This window comes from Empidonax traillii, unplaced genomic scaffold (assembly GCF_003031625.1).
Source record: "Empidonax traillii isolate 1590-97213 ecotype Southwest subspecies unplaced genomic scaffold, ASM303162v1 scaffold60:size2069287, whole genome shotgun sequence".
In the NCBI taxonomy this organism is placed as follows: Eukaryota; Metazoa; Chordata; class Aves; order Passeriformes; family Tyrannidae; genus Empidonax; species Empidonax traillii.
The window spans coordinates 1285961-1307966 of NW_020955253.1; the positions used below are offsets into that span (position 1 = coordinate 1285961).

The 22006-nt window shown below is 38.3% G+C and overlaps 1 protein-coding gene across 9 annotated transcripts in view; it reads right to left on the reverse strand.

The window, feature by feature from the left end:
- The window catches only part of TENM3 (teneurin transmembrane protein 3), an 869819-nt gene that overhangs the window by 195617 nt on the left and 652196 nt on the right, over positions 1-22006 (reverse strand). For 2 of the 9 annotated variants that reach the window (XM_027879907.1, XM_027879906.1), the window contains exon 1: positions 1022-1437. The exons of 4 other annotated variants lie outside the window; for them this stretch is intronic. In XM_027879907.1, coding sequence (XP_027735708.1) covers positions 1022-1076 — 55 coding nt within the window. In that variant the 5' untranslated portion in view covers positions 1077-1437. Of the gene's footprint in view, positions 1-200; positions 529-1021; positions 1439-22006 lie in introns of those variants that run through there. 3 more of the 9 variants (XM_027879904.1, XM_027879903.1, XM_027879905.1) reach the window with 3 other exon arrangements.

The window sequence follows — 22006 nt, forward strand, 5'->3', positions numbered from 1 at the left end:
TAGTAATACACTAAAAGGTAAGTGGAAGCCAATCAAACTTTTCAGAGAAATGTCTTCAGTGTTCATAAAACAATGTACGAAACTGGTGAAGCTGAGACAGGATGCAGACTGAACCCAAGGTAGGCACATCAACTCACTAACTCAAGCTCTGTCTGTGTCCTTTTATCAGATGAGACGACATTTCAGCAAGACTACATTACCTTTGTTAACCAAAGAAAACCCAAATCAGGCAAACCTACCACCTCCTTCCTCTCTCTATTCTGCTGCCCACTACAAATTAAGTCATTATCTGTCTCCTGAAGTGAGAGAAGATTTATTAATTAATCACAGAAACCCTTGGATCACTAGATAAATCATTCTGTTGACCCCATGTTGTTTTCAAAAGGCAGGGCTAAGTTGCTGCAGCTGCTGCCTTTGAGCTCTGGCATTAGCACTGGGCAGCTACAAATCACCAAGAGAACAGGTGAGGTGCAAAACAGTGGCCAGCCCTTCTTTTAAAAGTCCTAATGCACCCTGTAAACCTTAATTCTGTCACGCAGTTAGAAAACACTGAACAAATTAAGTTTTTCAGAAAGCCATTCCAACAGAATTCCTCATTACAGGTCTAATTACAAGCTATCTTTATAATGTACACCTGGCAACATCGTGTAAAGCACTTCGTTTTAAAGGTCAGCAGAACTAAAAAACAATTTTGCTATTTATAGTAACGGATGAACTTTTCTTATTTGGCTGCTTAAGCAGCCAACCCTTGAGTTTAATGTAATTAGGGAGGGGATATTCAATTTACAGTATCCACAAGTAATGATAATTACACTGGTTCAAAAAAGCTGTTGGTAAGCATAAGAAACCTTTGTAATGACATCCCGTTTCCAAAATTACTTGAGCACCGTGAACTTGAAGCATTTCAGCAAATGAAGGCCAAGGCACATAAAGGAGAGCTACGGCGCTTTAAAAACTGCACTGTTTAACATAATGAGCCGCCCGACCGGAGGGAGATCGCGAAACACGCTCTATAACTCACCGCGACAGCCCACGCCATCTCCTTCCTGCTCGCAAACATCCATTAAGAAAAACATAAGCCGGCTCCCTCATCGCCTCCTTCCATCCTTCGCCAGCATTGCTCAGCTACCCCTGGCAGGGCGGGCTTGGGAGCCAGCCCGTGTAACTCTCCCTGTCCCCGGCAGCCGATCCCGACACGTTCGGGAGCGCCGGCGCTGCTAGAGGGGAAACGCCGCCGTGTCCCCCCCGCCGCCAGCCCCACGCGTGCGGCAGATTAGCCAGGTCAGCAATCCGCCAGGACCAAGGTGAAAAACAAACAAATAGCCACGTTCGCAGCAGCTGCGGCGATCGCTCTCCGGAAAATTAGTCAGGCGTTATGGGGGAGATGGTATTAAACGCTGCCACTTGCAGCTTCACGGCTCTCTGCGTATTCGCATCAGCCTGGGATGAGCACTTAAGGAGTATCATCAGAGAGCTTGCCCAGCTGAGCATCTTCCATTAAGTTTTTGTCTTAAAAGGAGATAGCAGGAACCTCTCTGCCTGACAGGCAAAAGGCTTGTCATAATTCATTAATAACACAGCCTTGCTCAGGTTTCCTTCAATGAAATCAGGCAGGCAGCCTACGATGAAAACGCTGAGTGAACAACAGCTTCTCCAGACACAATGCAATAAACTTGCCACTACTTGGCATCATTTGGTGTCTGAGAAAAGGATGACCGCCGCTATTTGACAAGACCTGTCAGAGTCCCTTAAGGGTCCTAAGTGAAGAAACTAAAAAAACAAACAGTAATTCCTCTGCAGGATGCGATTCACTGCTTGGAAGCAAAAATTTCACATTTTAGCTGCAGAGATAAATGTACCAGTCTGCTTTTGCTACGCTGAGGGCAAAGCCGGCAATTTACTCTGGGAAACTGTTTGCATCCAAAGGGAAAAAACCTAGAAAAGGTGAGGTAAAAAGCAACAACTACAATATCAGATAACTGCAAAAATTAACAAGACTATCTCAAGTCTTCCATCAGATTCTTAATTCATCTGAAGCGTGATTTCCTTATAAGTAGGAAAAATAGAAAATACAACTGAAGTTATCTGTAAGGAAAGGAAACAAGCTCAGGCTGTCAAGTCATTAGGGTGACATCCAAGTAAGGAGGACAGAAAATTTTTTTGTCTAGCACGCATCCATTCATACAGCTTAAAATGCACCTGTTATATTTAATTGAGTCTTATGTACTTCCTCCTAAGAGATTTGTTCCATTGTAAAAAAAAATAGTTAAGAAGAAAGGTATTCTTACTGGTATTTGATCTACTAGCACTTCATACATGCACGCTGCTTCACATGACAAAACAATCCAGTAATACAGTAAGTACACGCCATTCCAACAACGTACAGCATTTGTTACGATCCAAGTTCTAAACAGTCTTCAGCACAAAAACTAGTACTACAAATGCTGTATTTACTATGACAGAGTTTACAGGTTTGCTTTTGATTTATAGAAGATCCTTTACCATCATGCAACAGCAGCAGTCCAAACTTTGAACAATTAGAAAAAGCAAAGAAAGTACCAAAGATGGTTAATTATTGATTTTAGAATATCTGTGTCACAATATCATCTTTTGCATTAAAGTAGGTTCAGGTAATTTGCAAACAGCACAATATTATTGCTTCCCTAAGCTCCTTTGTGTTTCACTTAGGCATGATAATTTATTTTGAGTGCAATATCTGTCTTTAAAACTGTGGCCTATAAACTTTATTAGAAACAGCACTATTAGCATGTCTAGAGATTGCAGTATTTGAGCAGAACGCAACTGATTGAACAGAAATCAATAAAGGTATTTAATGATTTCATGAGAAAAATAAGTGACCCTCACACCCTTAATGGATTAATGTCACTTACGTGCAACACATCACATAATGCTGACACAGAGCTACTCAAAGCAGTGTCACTTTTCATATGAGTGCCTTAAAACCTTATCAAAGGGAAATTGTGTTTTAATGCTATTTCAGATGTCATTTTTGAGAGGATTTTTACAATCCCATTTCATAAAGCAGAAAACATGATCTGAATTGTTACAAGTAGCTTTTGTCATTGGCACATGTACTAGGTCACCCTCTGAAGTTAGCTGGTGAATGAAATCTTGAACACAGGAGGAGGATAACACTTTGAAACATCACTCAAACAACTTGTTTATTGACAGCTTTTATTTCTCAATACACCTGAATCTTTCATTAATTATCAACAACATGCTTTGCTAGGGCAACAAAACTACTCCTCACAGTACTACAACACAAGATAGATGGGAGGCACAGCTTCCCCATAAACTATCTGGGAATCAAAACAGAGGAGGGAGATATCTAAACGACAGAGTAAATGCCAGTAAATAAATGCTTGCCTCTCAGCCACTCAGAAGATGGCCAGATCTCTTAAGAACACGCATGTCTGTCTGTTCATCTTCAATATACTGGTTTTATATCCCATTTTACATCTATTCACTGAAAAGCAACTGTGGGGCATGCATGGCAAACCATTCCATCATCTCACTCCTTTATTTTCACTTTAATAGACTGCAGTCAGAAATATGCAGTATTTACTAGGTATGTCTTAAGGGACACAAAGGGTCCTTTTTGGGAAAGGAGCAAGTCAAATTCAAGATGTCAACATGCACAGTCTAATCAGGCTTTGCCATGACCAGGCAGCATTAACAATTCCTTTTGAGTAAACCCAAATGTAACTGAGGGGAGCTGGTTTGATTTTCTTGTTCTATTTGCGATATTATCTATCATAATTTTATGTGCAACAAGAAAAAATAAAAATAATAATAATAAAAAAATAAATCTTTTTCCTAAAGATATTTAGTCCCAGAGATCATATGCAGTTTTCACCTGAAGAAACTGGGAAAAACTACGTTCAGATAAAATAGGGAAGCCAACGCAAAAGCTTTTTCTGACTGACTTGAACATTTCCTTATTTCTCCCCAAAGGATATAAAAAATACTCCAGTAAAAGTAGCATCATAATTGGCTATAATTGACTCCATCCTTCAATTTTTAAGGCAATCTATAAAATATGGATTGTTTTGTCAACAGGGAGACAATTTTGTGACACCACACTGTTTATCTCGTTACAGTGATCTCAGCTGCACTCGATATCATTTGTTACTTCGCAGGCTACCTTATTTTGGCCGCAATCTTCCACCTCTCTACATTTAATGCGCTGCACACTAGTTAGCTGTAACACCAAACATTTTGAGTGCTACAGAAGAGAGTTACTTGCTGAAGATCATTGTCATAAGGGAAAACAGTAGCAATGGTAATAGTAAGTAAAGTAATGGCCAGTCTTTGCAAACGAAGAACCGGGGAAGGTCTTTACACCTTCCAGCCTGCGCATTGGATTTTTTAGGTGAGACACAGTGTGCGCGGAACTGAGCCCACCCTTTAATCCTGAGGTTCATCTGCCGGGGCCAAGCACGCTTGGACGGTGGCAGCGAGGTCCTCAGGACGTAGATGGATTGCCTTACAGGGCTAACGAGCTCCATCTGCCCGGGGAGTGTCCTAACCGGGAACCGAACCCAGATCTCAGCGCTGACAGCGCTGCGGTTTAGCCACTGCACCACCAGGGTACAGTAGTAGGTGAAGCACAGCCATTGTATTCAGGCAAGGTCTGTTCCAATCCATCAGTGTACTACTCCACATTATACTGTCATTAGTCCATCTCACAGCTTACTGCATGTGAATCAGAAGGGATGGGGGAAGAACAAAGATGAAAGGTCTTAACCTCTTGCTGATGTTTTTCTATTACACCTGGTGTTCTACCACATTTGCAACATTTTAACACAGACTGCTCCCACTCTGTACCAGTCTTTGTACAGACTGGCACTGTGCTGTGGCAGCTTTGCATCAACTCTTAGGTCACAAGGATATGATGACTGCTCAGTGGAAATGACTGCGTCTGGACATTTCTACTGGCTGAAATAATGCAAACACTTCACTAAGATATTGCCTTCAAATACAAACTCAAAATGACGGAATGGGCTTCTCTTTTTCTCCTATGTCTTCCATTAATTATTTTTATTTATACATCTCTCTTTATCTGCTGCAATGCTTCAACTGAAAACTAAGGCAAGTAGAAGGAAGATAAAAACTAAAACCTAGAAAAAATCCAAGTGCGAATAGCCACAAAACTGCAGCAAATGATTGATAGAAACATTGATGTAATCCTGTCCATAGCAACAGTTTAATTATGAGCATCTTGGCAGCGAGCCTGCTCTATGTGTTGATTTTCCCCAGTAGAGAATGCCATACAATCCATCTTTGTGTTATGCGCTACATGACTACATGGAGAGGCCAATCAAAGGGGAACAAGAACAGAGAAGTTGTAGTAAATTACTGGGGTGATACAGGAGTAAGTACATAGTCCATGAATAATTTGACTCCTGAGGATAAGCAAGCCTGAGAAAAAGGGGGGGTAGGAAAAAAATACCAGGAGGGTGCTACCCACTACAAAATAGTACTATAGTCCTCAAGCACAGTGATTGCAGCATACAACATGAATACTCTTCTCCAACAAATGACGTGAATTCCTGGTACCCAGTTTAAACTGCCCCCTTTCAAATTCTTCTCCCAGGATCACAAGTGTGTTGAGGATCAGAGGAAAACGTTGCAAACCTAAGAAAGCAGATCCCCCACCAGGGACACAAGGCTTATAGGCCACAGCTATGTGAGACACTGTAAAACAAAGCATGCCAAAAGGAGCAGATCTACTCCAGGGTGGAGCAGCTGCTGCCAAGAACCCAATGGCCAAGTGATTTGTACTTTCAGGATTTCACTTCATGCTAATTCCAGCACAGTCCTTTAGACAAGACCATGTACACAACTGAGGATGGGAGGAGCACTTCTTCCTACTGTTGTCCAATTTCATGCCACCCAGCATGTACCAGAGTGTGGTCTGATAGTGCTTTCTGAGACATACTGAAGTGTGGTAAGCCAGGAGATCTGCTGAAAGGCCACAGTCCTGACCCACACTAAAATACAACTATAGTAGGCACATCATAGGGCATGCATAACACCATTGGTGAGGTGTGGAGTTCACTCTCTAGTAAACTAGAGAGCAAGGAAGCTATAGTGGCAACTTTGTAATAACGGAGTAAAGGGTGGGGACCTTGAGCGCAGGCTTAGGAGGATGTAAGATAAATGGTGAAATCCAGTTGGTACTGTTTCTCAATATACTTGCAGATAATTTCCAGACAGAAGCAAAAAAATATAATAGAATCACACTTTATAATTAACCGTACTTCTAATTTCTATGTTGGAAAGTGTTTGTTGAAAAAAAAGCCACAACAAAAATGATTACAATATATCAGTCCACATGCAATTGCAATCTACAGTGCTCATTTATAAAAAAAGAAATTCCTTTAAATTCCATACCTATTTTTTTAAGCAACATTTAGGAAAATCTCTCTCAAGCAGCAGTTTAAGATTACACTATCTGCTCTTCACTTTCAGGAAATGTTTAGGAAATGCTCTGGTAATTTTTAAGTGTGTGAACAAAGGTTTTGTGAAATCCTGTTAGGCTATTACATGTGGTAAGAAAACCATCAATCATTTCTGCAGCCTGGTGTCCACATTCACAGCTTAACTCAATAAAGACTGTTTTTAGTTTTTATTAGGGTATGAATATTTTATATTTGTAACCACATAAATCGATAAGAATACTCATATATGTATTTACATGCACCGTACCATGTTTACGCTTCTTTGATGAAGTGCAAACAATTCAGAAATTTGAAATAATGGCACTCTAAAAATGAGGTTCCTAAAGAAATTCCAAGAGACAAGCTCAAATCAAACACAACTGTTGTTCCACTCAAATGATTGTGGGTTTTTGTTGTTGTTGTTGGTTTTGTTGGGGTTTTTTTGTTTGGTTTTGGTTTTTTTTCCCAGTTGTGTGACTATTTCCATCTCTGTGGATGCATCATACCATGAAAACACACCTTTTTTTTTTTTTTTTTTTTTAGCAAATGTATGGGCATGTTCTACCTACTGTGGATTACCTGTCTGAGAAATTGCTTTTAAACACAGGTATCAGAATCTAGGCGACTCTGTTGTACCTTCACCAGCTCTTCCCCATTAAAATTTACTTTAAATATGGGAGAAAGGGACTTTTTGGTGCAGGTCTAACTCAATGTTCAGATCAATACATTATAACTATCTATTAAATTAGAGAACTAAAACTAAATTCATTATTTAAGCCTTGAAAGACCATGAATTTTAGCCCCGAATTCAGGTCTCATATTTCAGCTCTGAACACTCAGGAGGTACTTTGGTTTTCTAAACAACAAGGTCCTGAGAGATGTTCGTACCTGATAAAAAGCCCCTTTGTGTATCAGCTCAAAAAAAAAATTGTTGCTTGATCATCTCTTTACTGTAAACATCTCTTTACTTATCTCATGATAAACACATCTTCGAAAATACCTATGTGACCGTACTGATCGAATGATTACCTGAATAAAACACCCAGCTGATTACATTGAATATTCAGTTAACTTATTTACCCTTCAACAGCTAGAGAATACAACAAAAGAGAAACCCACAGGAACTCCGGGTAAGGATGTTTTGTCAAGACATTTATCAAAGCCAGAGTAATATGAACAGTTACATCACTCCTCAGTAAGTTCACCTTGGTATTTTCACAAAAAGGGCATTTGCAAAATCTTCAGGAAAAAAAAAAAAAGAAAATTGACATATGACTGTGTCAAGCCAGGGTTTGTGGGAGTGAGGGAAAATTGGAGTCTGCTCTTAGGCACAGAAATCTGTAGAATGTACAGTGCTTTTTATGCAGGTATTTTGGTGGTACTTTTTATTTGTGAAAAGGACTTCAAAATACAAGAGTGACCCTGCTTTGTAGAAAATGTTGTATTTGAAAATGCTTAATGGCAGCTATGACACCCAGGACATAAAAGTTTTGCAACTAACAAAATAATTCTGAAGTTCCAATGCAATTGCAAATTAAAAAAATATACTTTTGAATGAAGCAAGAACTGAATTAACAATTACAGAACACCTGAAAGATCTTAATGACTTAGATCTTAAATCTAACATTAAAGTTTGTGGCCATTTAATCTTTTATTACGTCTGGTGCATTACTTTAGATCAAAGCACACAAATCTGTCTGAAAGTATTTTTGCCCTATGATCTGTACCACAACTCTTTTTCTCTAATTGAAAATCTAAATAAAAAAAAAACAAAGTGAAATGCCTACATATCAAATTTCAAAGCAAAGAGGATGATTTGCCACTTAGGAATTCTTAGCTATCAGAAAAGGCAGCAAACATCAACTAGTTTAAAACAGTTATTTTGGCCAGTCCCCCACTGGGGAGACGTGGCAAGCTGAGAAAAAATGCTTTGTGGAGGACACTCAGAAACATTAAGCCTGGAGAAATGCTACTGACAATCCTTTCTCAAGGTGGACACACAACTGTCCAGTTATCAACTAAACATCTAGGTAGATGCAGTAGCTCAAAGTAAAAGGGCTGTTCAGTGAGAAACAAGGTGCTACTCCACACAGAGAACTGCAGTAAAATTTGCTGACATTTTATTCAAAAAACCCCCACCCCGAACAAACAAAAAACCTGCACAAAAAATAGGAAGTCCTATGCACTATTAACTCCCAGTGCTTATGTTTTGTTCACTGCTGTATTAAAGTCCAATAGCCTCTTCTCTGAAGTCTCAGAGACCCAAGAGAAGTACATATGTTTCACTTTGTCTATACTGAAGCAGCAGAGAAAGCTTTGAGAGGGTTTCCTGAGTCACTATCAACCACTGATTAATCAACCTGAGCTGCTTTTGATTAAAAGGTTGAGAGATATCATAGCTCAAGCAAGCAGGGGACAACTACAGTAGCTGACAGATGAACACTCATTCAAAACTAACCTGTAAGACATCTCTCAAACCATGTCAATTAAGTTTGAGAGTGAATATGGAGCTTCTTACTAGAAACACATGATGAACACACCAAGCCACGGGCTTCACTTATTTCACCCAAGTATCACAGATAGCACTTTCCTGTACAACTTCTGGTTTACAAGACTAGCCTTTTAGAATATAAATACACATTGAGTTTATTTTGGCACAGAGCACACCTGAAATTCTCAGTGAAAAAACAGTCATTTTGGACCACAACTGTGAAGAAAGCTTTTCAAAGATATTTACATGTACTTGATTAAATATTAAAATGGAGGTGAATGTTCTCAGTAGGTAACAGTTGTCTGAACTATCTTTGATAATTTCTGCATTACAGAAGGCTGCAGCACAAACAGAAAAAGAACACTGTTTGAGGGAGCCAGTGTATTTTTACATTTCTACACAATGCCAAATGTGCAAATAGTAGTCTGCATCTTGGGATCAGTTTAACTACATCACTGTAGTACTGAAAACAGGCTATTAAGCCTTGTTTCTGATTACCTTAGGCTCATATGGATGCACTACTTCATGTTTGGGCAGTAACTTGGGTGCCTCTACAAAAATTCTTTGTGGATTAAATGGATCCACTCAAGAGCAGCAGTATCTGGAGAAGCAGCACCAAGGTGTATACATGTACCCAGATTTACAAGTGAAATTAGCTAAATTAAAGTAGCAATCCTACAATAAAACAGACAAAATTAATTTAAAAATGCAAACCAGAATAGTGGAATTATGCAGTGTAGTGCAATTATTACAAAAAATAAGCGTGTAATTTCTTATAAGAACTAATAATATTAGAGACTTGGACTTTGTTTAGGCACTAGCCCCTAAAGGAGAGAGTATCAAAGCTCTATGTGAACTGATATTGTGTTCCAGCTAACCAGTGAACATGAAAGGATCAGCTCATCTCCATTATAAAACAAGTACTTAGATTGAGGGTCTCATGCCAATTATGGAAGCTTGTTAAAAATATGTCTGATTAGATAATAAGCTTTTCTTTCTCCCCTTCACAATCAGATAAGGATAAAATAAGACATTCCTCCTCTCTCCACGACATTTCATCTTACTGCATTTAAATTAAAATATAAATTTGAAACACAAACATGGGGGAGCAAAGTGAAGGGAAAAAACCTAATTATCAAGTTTCAGTTATGCAACAACATTAAACATGATTTAAAAAGAACCCCACATGAGTGCAGAACCATTTCTGTGCCAATCAACCCAACCTCACCTATTCTGAAACAATATTTAGTAAATCTGGATCTCTAGATAGCATGTATTTTGATGTGTTGGGCAGAAAAGGCATTTATAGGCTACAAGCTATTATATTGAGTGCGCTCAGAAAAAAATCTGAGTCTGGCTTTGCACATTCCTACGCTACTTGACCATACTGTCATACTGGGAAAATGCTGAAGGAGATACAGATATCCATTAAAAATACTAAAAGAAATCAAACTGAAACAGCATAGTATCTAAGCACTATGCTTGTTGCTATTTCTGAATTTTAATTATGCTTCTGGAAGTTGGTATATTTGATAAGATTAGCTATTGATTTTTTGGGGCTTCATTAGTATCATCAATGGAGCACTGGGGTTTTAAACCGCGCACTTATTTTTCAAATACTTTTTCACCCAAGAAAGCAAAGGAAGCACAAGTCTTTCAGAAAGCCTGGTTTATCAAAAGACCAGACAAGAAGACAAAGCTTGAAGAAAATGGATTAACTTTCTTTTTCTTCATTGAGCTATGCAGCCTGCCTCATTCTGCTCCTTTGTCTCCCCCTTAGTCCAGCAAGCTAGAACACGACAGTTTACTTTCAAGGCCTTGTTAGTTTGGATTTACCACCTTAGGTAGGCTGCAGCCAGAAAATACTTTGTGTTTTAGACATTTACAGTCTATTCAATGAATGCCAACACTAGTTCTTCAAGGCTTTAACAAATTATTTTTTAAAAAAGTGCACCTGAAAAAAAAAACCAAACCTTTCCAAACTATAAAAGTCAGGCATAAATCTAGGAAAAAGAATGGAAAGAAATAGCCTCAGTACCGCCTCAATCATAAGCAAACAATGCTTCCTCTGTTCTGCAGACAGATTTGAGATCCCATTTTATATATAAACACACCCATATTCCAGTCAGCTGTTCAATCTGTAATAAAATTTCTTAACACAACCACCGAGATGAAAAATACTGGATAATCAGAGAAAACTATACTGCTCTTGGAAATCACGAGTTCAATTTCTGTTTTCATATGTAAGCCTACCTGCCTCACCTTTGCTTACATGCTCAGAGATCTTATTTGTTCTCACACAGATTATCTTCTTCTAACAAGGTAATTGTAGCTTTGTTCACAAGCACTGAGTAACAGTGCATTCTAACATTGAAAGAGCAAAAAGGAGTCCTGGGAGACTCCTGCAGGTGTGAAGCACAGAGAAAATGAAAAAAAAAAATAAAAAAAAATACAATGAACAAAAATGAAAAAGGAAAAAAAAAGTCATTAATATTCTAAATCTTCTAACTGTGGCTCAATCCCACATCTTCCTCCATGTGGCCAGATCTCCATGCCTGTAGGGAACTCCATTTAATTCAGTGGGTTACATAAGGTGGTAGCCATTTGCAGATATGCTGTCTGTATTTTTTTCCTTTCTCTTTGTCAATGCATTTTGAAAAAATAAAATGAAAAAAAAAATCTGCAACACAAAAAAGAAAAATCCTCCTGTCCCTCTCCCCTAAGGCCACCACCTCTGCCTGTTTTAAAGCTCAGCACTATGAATTTTCCACTTACTTCCTCAAGCCATTTGCCAAAGATCTGGATTTGCAAGGACTAGCAAACCATTTGCAGCACTAGGGAAAATTCCCTATCACCACTCCTGTGAGTAGGTATAGTGAATTTTAAGGAATTTTGATTCTGAAAGCAGTGGTAATTATTCAGGATTTAAATAAGTTCCCTTGGTCTGTAACCCTTCATTCTGACAGGAGCGGCTTTGCAGTGAAGCTCACTGCTTGCTTTACTTTCTCTTATGAATAAGTACAGCCTAAAGACTGAAGAATAATTTTAATTCAGAGAAATTATATGCATGAGAAAAATACTGTTAAACAGAACTATTTAATTGTCATTAAAATCCCAGAAGCAAAAGCCACATAGACAGAGTCTCCCTTCAATTAGAGAAGCGGAGACACAGGTCCAGATAGACCTGCCTCCCTTTTGCCTTTTTAATACAATGTAGTTACCACACTGTCTCCTACCAACACAAATGTGAAAATCTGCATGACAAAGTTATTAAAACTGAAAACAAAGGTTCAGGTCAGCTCGATCAGCCCTGCCTACAGCCTCATATGGAAAAGACAGAGAAGTGTCTTGTTAAACTGAAGAACACGTTCCTCTTTACACAGTTGACAAAAAAGCTGGGTATTAAAACAAAGCATGCAGCCTATAACTTCAGAAAAAAAAATTTGAAATTTTTTTACTTGTAAATTATTATTTTTAATACTGAACAATATTCTGCGAGTGGGGAAAAAAAAAACTCAGACTTTTTGCAAGTGAGGAAAAAAAAGTTTCGGCCCCGGCTCAGTCTGACCGTGGCTCCTGCAGCTCAGGTGCACAGCAATCCAGGCTGATGCTGCTACACTAAGACTGTTCCCCAAAGCCACAAGAAGCCAGCGGCCCACAGCCGTACCGTGAACCTGTCAGACAATGCCAATATTGGATAAAATAAGGTGACTGTTACCGTAGGCTCAGTAGAGCTCAACAAGCACTGATGGGCATTGCTAAAAGCTTTAATATGAAATTGCAGCAGTACCCTCTCTTCAGAGAGAGTAGCTTTGGCAGAAAGAAGTATCTTTTCCTCTTTTCCCCCTTTCTCTTCTTCCTTCAGTAAAATGGAATTTAAATAAATAATCTGGTGTGTTATATCCCAAAGTATGAAAAAACCTTTTGTTTTTAAACACGTGCATTTTGATATACAAAAAGAAATTATACAATGTTATCCTCCTATTTGTAATTCTCCCCTAAAATAACAGAATGATTCCCTACATGGATGCAAACACACGCCAACACAAATTTTGTTTCATACTTCAGTACCCACTGTAGTGTGACCTCCCTGAGCACAGATTTAAGTATTACAGAGGGAGATGCTCTCCCTAACAAATATATGAAATTATTGGACAAGAATCCTTCTTTCCATCTCAGCATTCGGTCATGGTTTCTGAAGGAAACACGCAAGGGTGCACCTCTCACATAACAGCACCTTGCTAAAAGTAATCTGCAACAGCCAGGTAAGAAGAAATTGCTTTTTGCTTTGATACAGTCCAAAGCAAAAATAAGAGATGTGATGCTAAAACTATGTTGCATGCTTTAAGAACAGACATCTTACTTTAGCTCCATTTACTGTAATTGTATGCCACTGCATTTAGAGCACTTACATATCAGAGTAAAAAAAAAATGGGGGAGCAAAGTGAAGGGAAAAAATCTAATTATCAAGTTTCAGTTATGCAACAACATTAAACATGATTTAAAAAAAAAAAACCACATGAGTGCAGATCCATTTCTGTGCCAATCAACCCAACATCACCTATTCTGAAACAATATTTAGTAAATCTGGATCTCTAGATAGCATGTATTTTGAAATGCCATTATAATAAAAAACAGCATTGTAATGGTGTTTTTATACTGTTGTCTTGGTTTTTGCATCAAATCCCTCTTTCCAAAAGGGATTTAGAAGTCCTGAATATGATACTTATAGGTTCCATATATTTGAAGGAGACACTTATTAAGCTTTCTGGAGGCGCTACAAAACTGAGCACTCCAAAGCACTCCTCTGTGATCAGTTTGAAATATCTCAGAAATACTTCTATTTTCCTATTTAAAATATATTGATTCCAAATGTAAACTAACCAGTATTAAAAACTATTTTATACAGTTTAAATATAAACAAAGCATTTTAAAATTATCTTTGGGAAATGTTTCCAATGAACTACAGTGAAATTTTTTTTTAATTACTGATCATGAAAATTTTGAGGACTTCTATTTTGTCCTGATTTGGAATGGAAGTATTCCAGTATTCCTCTTGAAACATTAAAGCTGTTTTTTCTTTCATTCTGTTTAGAATATTTATGCAGATTATTTCTGTTGTCATAATTATAAGCATGCAGAATACTTCAAATTGTAATGAAGAAGGGAAAAATGGGTTGTGGCATAGTCTGCTGAGAAATATATACCTCAGGTATGCAGTTACATCACAGTTAAGTCACCCACCTATGTACCTGGTTGTACCGGGACTCAGGCAAGAGCTATAAAAACTTGCTTGTGCTTACAGTGAGAATTTCTGCCCTACCTTATGTGTGTGAGAACTCACAGAGGTCCAAATTTTCACCAGCAAAACTGCAAGAGCTTCTTAAATTCTGCTACTGAATATCTTAGCATTATCTTTATCTTACCCTTACTGAATATATTGCATCTCCAGGCCATTCACTACCCGAAAATGAGACTGGCCAAAATCCCTTGAGGCTTTCAAGTCGTAAGAAAGCTCTGACTGCCTAAGGCCATCGTCAGATGCATTGCTCTGGATGCATCTGAGTGGGGTGAAGAGGTTATTGCTTCCAGCTGCTCGATACTCGGGGAGTTGGCAGAGCAGGGAAACAACACCCCTCAGCATCACAACTACACGCTCGTTTCCTAACACCCCCCCGACAAAAAAAAAACAGGTTAAAAAATCTTTGTTATTAGAAATGCATGAGGGACTGTTTGGACAGTCCAGTTCAGGGAGCAGCTACCTGGATTAGCTGGCACGCACAGGGGAAGGCTAGGACAAGCAGCTGGCGGCAGAAACCTCTTACATGGCTCTGCCGCTGCCAGCGGGGCTTGTCTGACTGCAACCCTCACTTGCCAATGACACGGAGCTCAGCACAATTCCCTGTTCCTTCAAATCAGCACCAGGAGAGGGAACACAACCCGTTTTAATTATTTAAAGAAATCCTTTTCCTCCTGATAGAAGCTGTGGCACTTAGACAGTACTAAATGCAAAATCTGCAGTACCTTAAAATGACAATAAGGCAGAGCATGTCCCTGCCACCAACTATGGAGAGCACTACCAGTGACAGGAGAGAAACTGAGGGTTGGGGCTGCTTGCCTAAGCCTTTGTGAGGATGGAAAGCTAAACAGGATACCTGAAGTCAGGAGCCACCAGCAAACGAACAGGCAAAGTACCCTAGATCCGAATCCTGTCCCATGCCAAAATGAGAATTAATAAATTTTTTTATTTTTTCTTTTTTTTTTTTAAGAATGTAAAAATTAATATAGGGCTTATCTTCATCAGAATTAGAAAATACTTAGAAACTGGTAAGCACCAAAGCTGATGTTAACAAGTTAAAATGTACAAAACCATTTCACAGGCACAGTTATTCCATGTTTTATTTCTTAAATATGAGATACAAAATCTTTGCAGACAGGCTACAATTATGACCAAGTATCTATCAAGATCAGAGGCACATGACAATGTTACTATTTAATGTCTGCAGTAATTTTTAGTGCAGCACTTCCCTAAAAACACCATCTGACTTTTTGTTGCTCTGTTTATGGTATTATGTACAACATGGTGTAGAGACACTACGGAACATCATAAATTCTGTTTCTATAATACAGGTATACACACAACAGAAAGTTGTATAAAGTGAGGGGGGAAAAAAGCAGAAAGAAGGGGGAAGGAAATAAAATTAAGACATAGCTGTGAAAACTCAACTATGCACTTCAATAAAATAACAGCTCCAAAACTTCATCACAAATTGATAAGGGAGACGAAGAAACATCTCAAAGACTGGTATATAACTTATCTAACGAATGTATAAGAGCAACAGATACTCATATTATACAAGGCATTCTCTAAATTTACTAGTACTTGAAAATTAGGGTCCATTCAGTCGCCATTTCTGATACAGTAAGATTTTTCCCCCCCAGTAATTACCTGAAAATACAGCAGCTGGGATTTCAGCATCTGAAATCACACTTTTGTTCCCAAGAATTATCAGACCAGAAATTCAATGTATTGCTAGAAAACTCCCACACTCTCTTTGGGTTGTAATACTGCAGTGGCTAAGGAGTTTTGACAAAACAAGTCCATCATTATTTAATTTCCAGAAAATGCAATTTGGAAGATGAAAAGAGGACAAAGAAAGGATAGGAAAAAGCCATGAAGGTTTGGTAAATATCTTGAGATTACTTTATAGACATTTTCCACCTGAAAAGCCGAGACAGATTCAAATATTTTCTGAAGCTAATGTGGAAACAGTTGCTAAAACACACTTTCAAACAAAAACAACTTTACAAAACAAACTGTCATCCCCTCTAGGCAGCGGCTCCTCTCAACACCTCCAATAATCCCACAGCTCTTGTTCAATAGCCCTTCTCACCTCTGAGCAGGAAGCAAATTGTGAAGTTGAGCGGCACTGTTCTGGGACACTACCTGCTGTGCTATCAGCAGACTTCAACAAATAATTAGAGCTGCCTGCAGCCATCCAGGGCTGTAAAGGCTCCGACACACCGAGTCATGTCGGTGACACTTCCCACTAGCGGCTGTATGGCTGAGAAAGGGGCAGCTATGAGAGGTTTCCAGACTACTGTCCTCTTACCTTGTTCAGAGCATGTTTCAGTTGCACTACTTAAAACCACAATGGTCCCCAAGGTCTTGCTGACTCTGGTAATGCCACTATTTTCTATGTCAGTGCCATTGAATGTGTAGTAGCAGCAGTGGGAGCGAAAATGTCTTTACATAGAAGGAGACAAGTTTTTCTTTCATTACTCCATATAAATTGCAACTGCATCTAAAGCACTGCATTTATTTGCCTCATCTAAAGCACAGTAAAAAGCATAGAGAATCTATTGCCAAAGGTCAAGTTATGATTCCTACTTTTAATGAGCATGAAGTTGCTCAGCCCTCTAGGGTAGGATTCCTTCAAAGGGGCCATTCAAGTCTGTTGTGCCCTGAACACAGAAACTAATTCACTCCTAGCCCCAAGTTTAAGCACATTTTAAACTCCTGTTAATTTAATTTCACCCACCTGCCATAAGATTAGAGAATTTAATGACTCGAGCACTACTGTGGATCTAGACAACAACTCTGGAAATAAATTTTCAGCATTGGTAAAGGTTCTGGTAAAACTCTTGTAAAATTTCTGTATTATGGCCACTGTCAACATCTACAATCCATGAGAGGGGAAAAAAAAAAGCAGAATCACACACAAGAATTTATGATAACAACAAGTGATGCTTGTTTTCTTTATTTTCTGGCCTCAACTTTTTATTTTCTTCAAAATAGCTAACAAATGAAACTGTCTTATAGAATTTCAGACGTAAAATTTTCTTTAAGGTTTCTTTGACAAGGATATTCCTCTATTCAACTTATTTTGTCTTACTCAGAGAAATTATCCCATCTACTTGCATTTTAGTGTGAATTTCTCAGACAAGCTACTCACTGAATTTACACAAAGCAGAGTATCAGTCATTAGAATAAATTAAATTAATCCAAAGAGAAAATAATTAAAAAATATGGCAAAGGATACACAAGAAAATGTCTTCTTTTAAATACAGAAATAGTCAAATTTTGGCCAAACTTGAAAAAACAGAATGAAAAGTAAATTCTAGTAGCAATGTTATTGAGATTGTAAACGCAGCAAATTACTTAGTAGTTGCTATGCATCATGATAGTAGTCTGAAATACAGAGATGTTAGATAAAAAAAGGATCAAAATTTTGTGCTTGTAGCTTAGTAGAGAGGTTCAACAGCCATACTGAGTAGAACATCAAAAAGTGAAATACAGTATTTCAAACATATAGGATAAAAAGAATGCTGGGAAAAACTTATAGCAGGAATGAATTTCAGACCAGAATTGTTATAGAAATACAAATGTTCACTTTAAGATACAGAAGTGAGCAGTCAGTAATCCTCTTGACAAAATCAAAAACACAGAAGCATGAGAAAGCTTCATTAATTCTGAGTCTGCGTCATAACAAGCTGTGTTTGGATACTAAGCCCTGCATACATGTCCTCTATAACGAGACTAGGAAAGTCCACAAATACATATAAGAATAACTCAGGAAAAGCCAAAATTCCAATGCCCAGTAACACATAAAAACAGAGCAGAGCTTTCCACTGTCCTTCCAAAGCTAAATAATACAGAAAACATAATATGAATACTTCACCCTGTGAAAAATCTTCAGTACATATAGATGTTAGTGATAGACAAATTGAGCTCCTTTTTACAGCCGAGTTCCAAGATTTGTACTTTCACTTCACCATTTGGGTCAGAAAGTACTCTTTGGGATATACTGAAGCTCAGTACTTTTAAAATACGCAGTGACCCAGATGGCAGAAGAGCAGTCCACTCATAGGCAACACATCTAAGCTGCGTTGATGCTCAATGCCAAGAACAATGTGAAAAGTACAGGAACCTTCATGCAGTAGAAGAACAAACCTGTACAAAAACAGGTATTCATTTCCCATAATTGAAATCCCTTATTAAGAAAAGAAATAAGACTGCAAAAAAGGAAATGCCTCATTATGGTTTAAACTATATTAATGATGCAGACTAAAAGGCTACAAAGCAAACAAATCCCACAAAAAACAACAACATAACCTAAAACCCTCCCAAATCCAAACAAAGAAACAGTTAAAAAAAAAATCCAAACCATCAGAAACAAACCCACAGAATTCAGATACTGCAAAGAATAATGAACTACGAAAGCCAGGTCACACTTAGGCAAACAGAACTTAAAACAGCTCCTGCAAGACTGAAAAATGCTTCAACTAAAAGCAGTTTTTCTATGTCTGACTTTCTAAAAAAAAGACTGAGCTTCCCATTGCTACTTCACAAAGAGGCAGAAAGACATATGGATGTGGTGATAAGGTACCGTGTGCCCTCTGAGAAACATGACAGCTGCAGGAAAAAAAAAAAGAGAGCATAGATAAATACTTAATGAGATGACCAAGTCTTATATGCCATAAGAAGTTTAGTGATTTGTGCTGATCCTTTGTTGCTTTCCAGTGGTTGTAGGTCTCAAGACAAAATAGTCTTTATGTCTCTGATTAACTCTGAAAAGGGAAACAAAAGCTCCAATAAGATAACCCTGAGGGCACTAGTGACTGAGTGACTGTCAAGAGCAAAAAGTCCACTTGAATTGTATTATAACTCCTCATTCAAGCTAATAAGAAATACAGGAACATAGAGTTCACTACTGCCAGGAGTGTGGAAGGGGCTGGAGGAAGACTCCTCTATGGAAAAAGTAAAAGGGGCAGCAACACAAGATGAAAATCATTTTTGGTGGAATCAGCACATGGTGTCTCAACAGCTACAACAGTGTCATGGGTTTCCTTCCAGTGAGCTTTGCTGTACTCTGTAGAGTTTAGGAACTCTTGATTCGGAGATGAGAAGAATGTCCTGGAAACACATGAAGGACACCATGGAACTGTATAACCCCATACTAACAGGAGTAATAAAGAGTCAGAGAGGTTGAACCATGCACATTCTTCAAAATGATTATAAAATGATGATGACCAGTCATGGAAACTGAAGGAAAGAAATGTGGAAGAAGAGTGACACCATGATGAGCTAGTGGCTAGCACACTGCTTTGCTGGACAGAGTGGCCATGGCCCTCTTTTGCTTTGAGAAGACATCAATTTGAAAACATTGCAGTCGTATTTGCCATCACAAAGATTTAAACCCTACTCCCAGTGATTTATTTGAAGGACTATGGCAGTAAAAACAGAGGCCACAGAACTGTAAGTTTTGCAATAATATAAGTCAATGTAAGACATCATAAAAACACCACCATGGTCTCATGTTATCATACATCCCCAGATTATAAAACATGTAATGTTTAGAAGCCCCAAATAAACAAGGCACTTAAACATTAACCAGTGTTTTCATGAAGAGACTTTATTCCTGAACACAGAATATGAAACATTGACATATGTTTCATGTCACTACATAGCTGTTATATATAGGACAAGATGACTGTTTAAATATCAAAAAATAACTAGAAAAACCTGAAACCGTTCAAAAACAGAGACAACATTAGAAATGCTAATATGTGGAAAATGCATAGTGCCTAGAACAAGACACAGTATTTAAAACATCACTTTTTCATAGCTGGGTTTCACAGAAAGCAGAAACACGTAGAGATTATGAACTTTTACAGCACTGATATGAGAAGTTAAGGTCAGCGGGAGAAAATGAACATGACACTAAACAGAGAATGCAGAAAAGCCAGAAGCATGCATAGACTGGGTCCCTTTCTGACCAAAAGCAGGAGTGCCATACAAATCAGACATGCTTGCTGACAGGCCAGGCAAACTGGTCAGGAACTTTTGATACTGTCATAAAACCACAAAAGGAAACAAGCTATATTCTTCTTAATTTTATGGAGCAGATTGATGACTGAACTCAGCAGCTCTTGCGTGACGGGGACATCCTTGATCATCAGAGTGCACTGAGGGGCTTTGTGCAGTGGGGACTGTAATAATCCTTCCAAGTCATTACATATAAAGCATCTGTCTTCCCAGAGCTGCTTCCGCTCAGACTATAAAAAACTGTCTGGCCTCAGGTAATCTTATCTAAACAAATTTTATTCCTGATCACTGCAACTGCAAGCAAACACAGCCCCACTTCTGTCCATCTGCCCTGGAGCATCCTCTTAGATGGGACTCTCCAAAGCCCCAGCTGACCAAAACAAGCCAGTTTGCAGGACCGTCCTGTTGCAACGGCCTCCTCCTTGTGCCTTTGCCCCACTGCCTCTCCTGTGCAGCACAGCCACAAATGGCACAGCCAGAGGCTCCCCTTGGAGCAGTTTCCTCCACACCCCGAGTCATCCAAATTAACACTTTAACACCAAACAACGGCATTTTATTTCTAGCAGTTAAATGCAGTGATTTGAATCAGCATCTGTTTTCAAACAATTACAGTAAATCTGGATCCTGGATCTGGAATCAATTTGTATTGTTGTGAATTTTACTAAAGTCACTAAAATTTAGCTATAAAAGGCATTTTTCTAGCATTGGGATATTCTTTAGATGGTAAACTATAAGAAAGGGGAACCCTAGGAACATGACTTATAAATTTCATTCTCTTTAATATTTTTTGAATATTGCACCTGAATGTATTATTTAAAAAAAAAAAAAAAAGGAAGAGAATTGAGAAGCTTTTATAAATTACAGAAATATGCCTAAGTATAAGGGAAGGGAAAGCAAATCCAAATGCATATCTATTTGCCATTTCTCCTTCCAAATCAGCCAACCAACAACTTGGCTGAAGAGAAAACAGGAATATTTGGGTTTGTAATCATAAATTAAAACCAAAATATATAATAGAGATATATTATTGAATAATCCTTCCCCATTTTTTCATATATCCTTTGTTATATATTACAAGCTCTTGAGGTCAGGGCCATGCCTGTTTCAACATGGTTGGTACAAAGAAGCTCTAAAGATATGCGGACACTTGTGTAACTACTAAAATATTAATATTTAATACTTTATTTTAATATTTAATATTAAAAATATCAAGACCAGAAACAAATACTTCTTCGGGGCTGTCATAGGTGTAATCTTGGAAAGAGAGGGAATGCTCAGAAAGACTGGATTATAAGATAGTCATGGCTGTGGATCCATCCAAGCTGCATGGAGATGGTCCTCTTGGTATCATACCTGCTGTACATGACGGCTGCCACTGACTGTATTTCACAACACAAAATGCAGGCTTGACAAGGTCTGCATTGGCACTATACAACTCCAAAATAAAAATTAAAAGGGAAAATAACTGCACCTAATGCTCCAGTGCAAGGGCTATCCTAAGTTTCATGTGCACACAGTCGTCTTTACCATTAGGTTGAATCCTTCCCATTATTAACTAAAATTTTTGTATTGAATTCCTGTAAAGAATGTCCTAATTTGATCTACCCAAAGCAAGAGAAGGTCATCATATGCTCAGCTGCTCCTGATTCACAGTTCAGGACATGGTGAAGCACAAACAGGTCTTAAATCTATAGCACAGGTTTCATATCCAACTGAATCTCA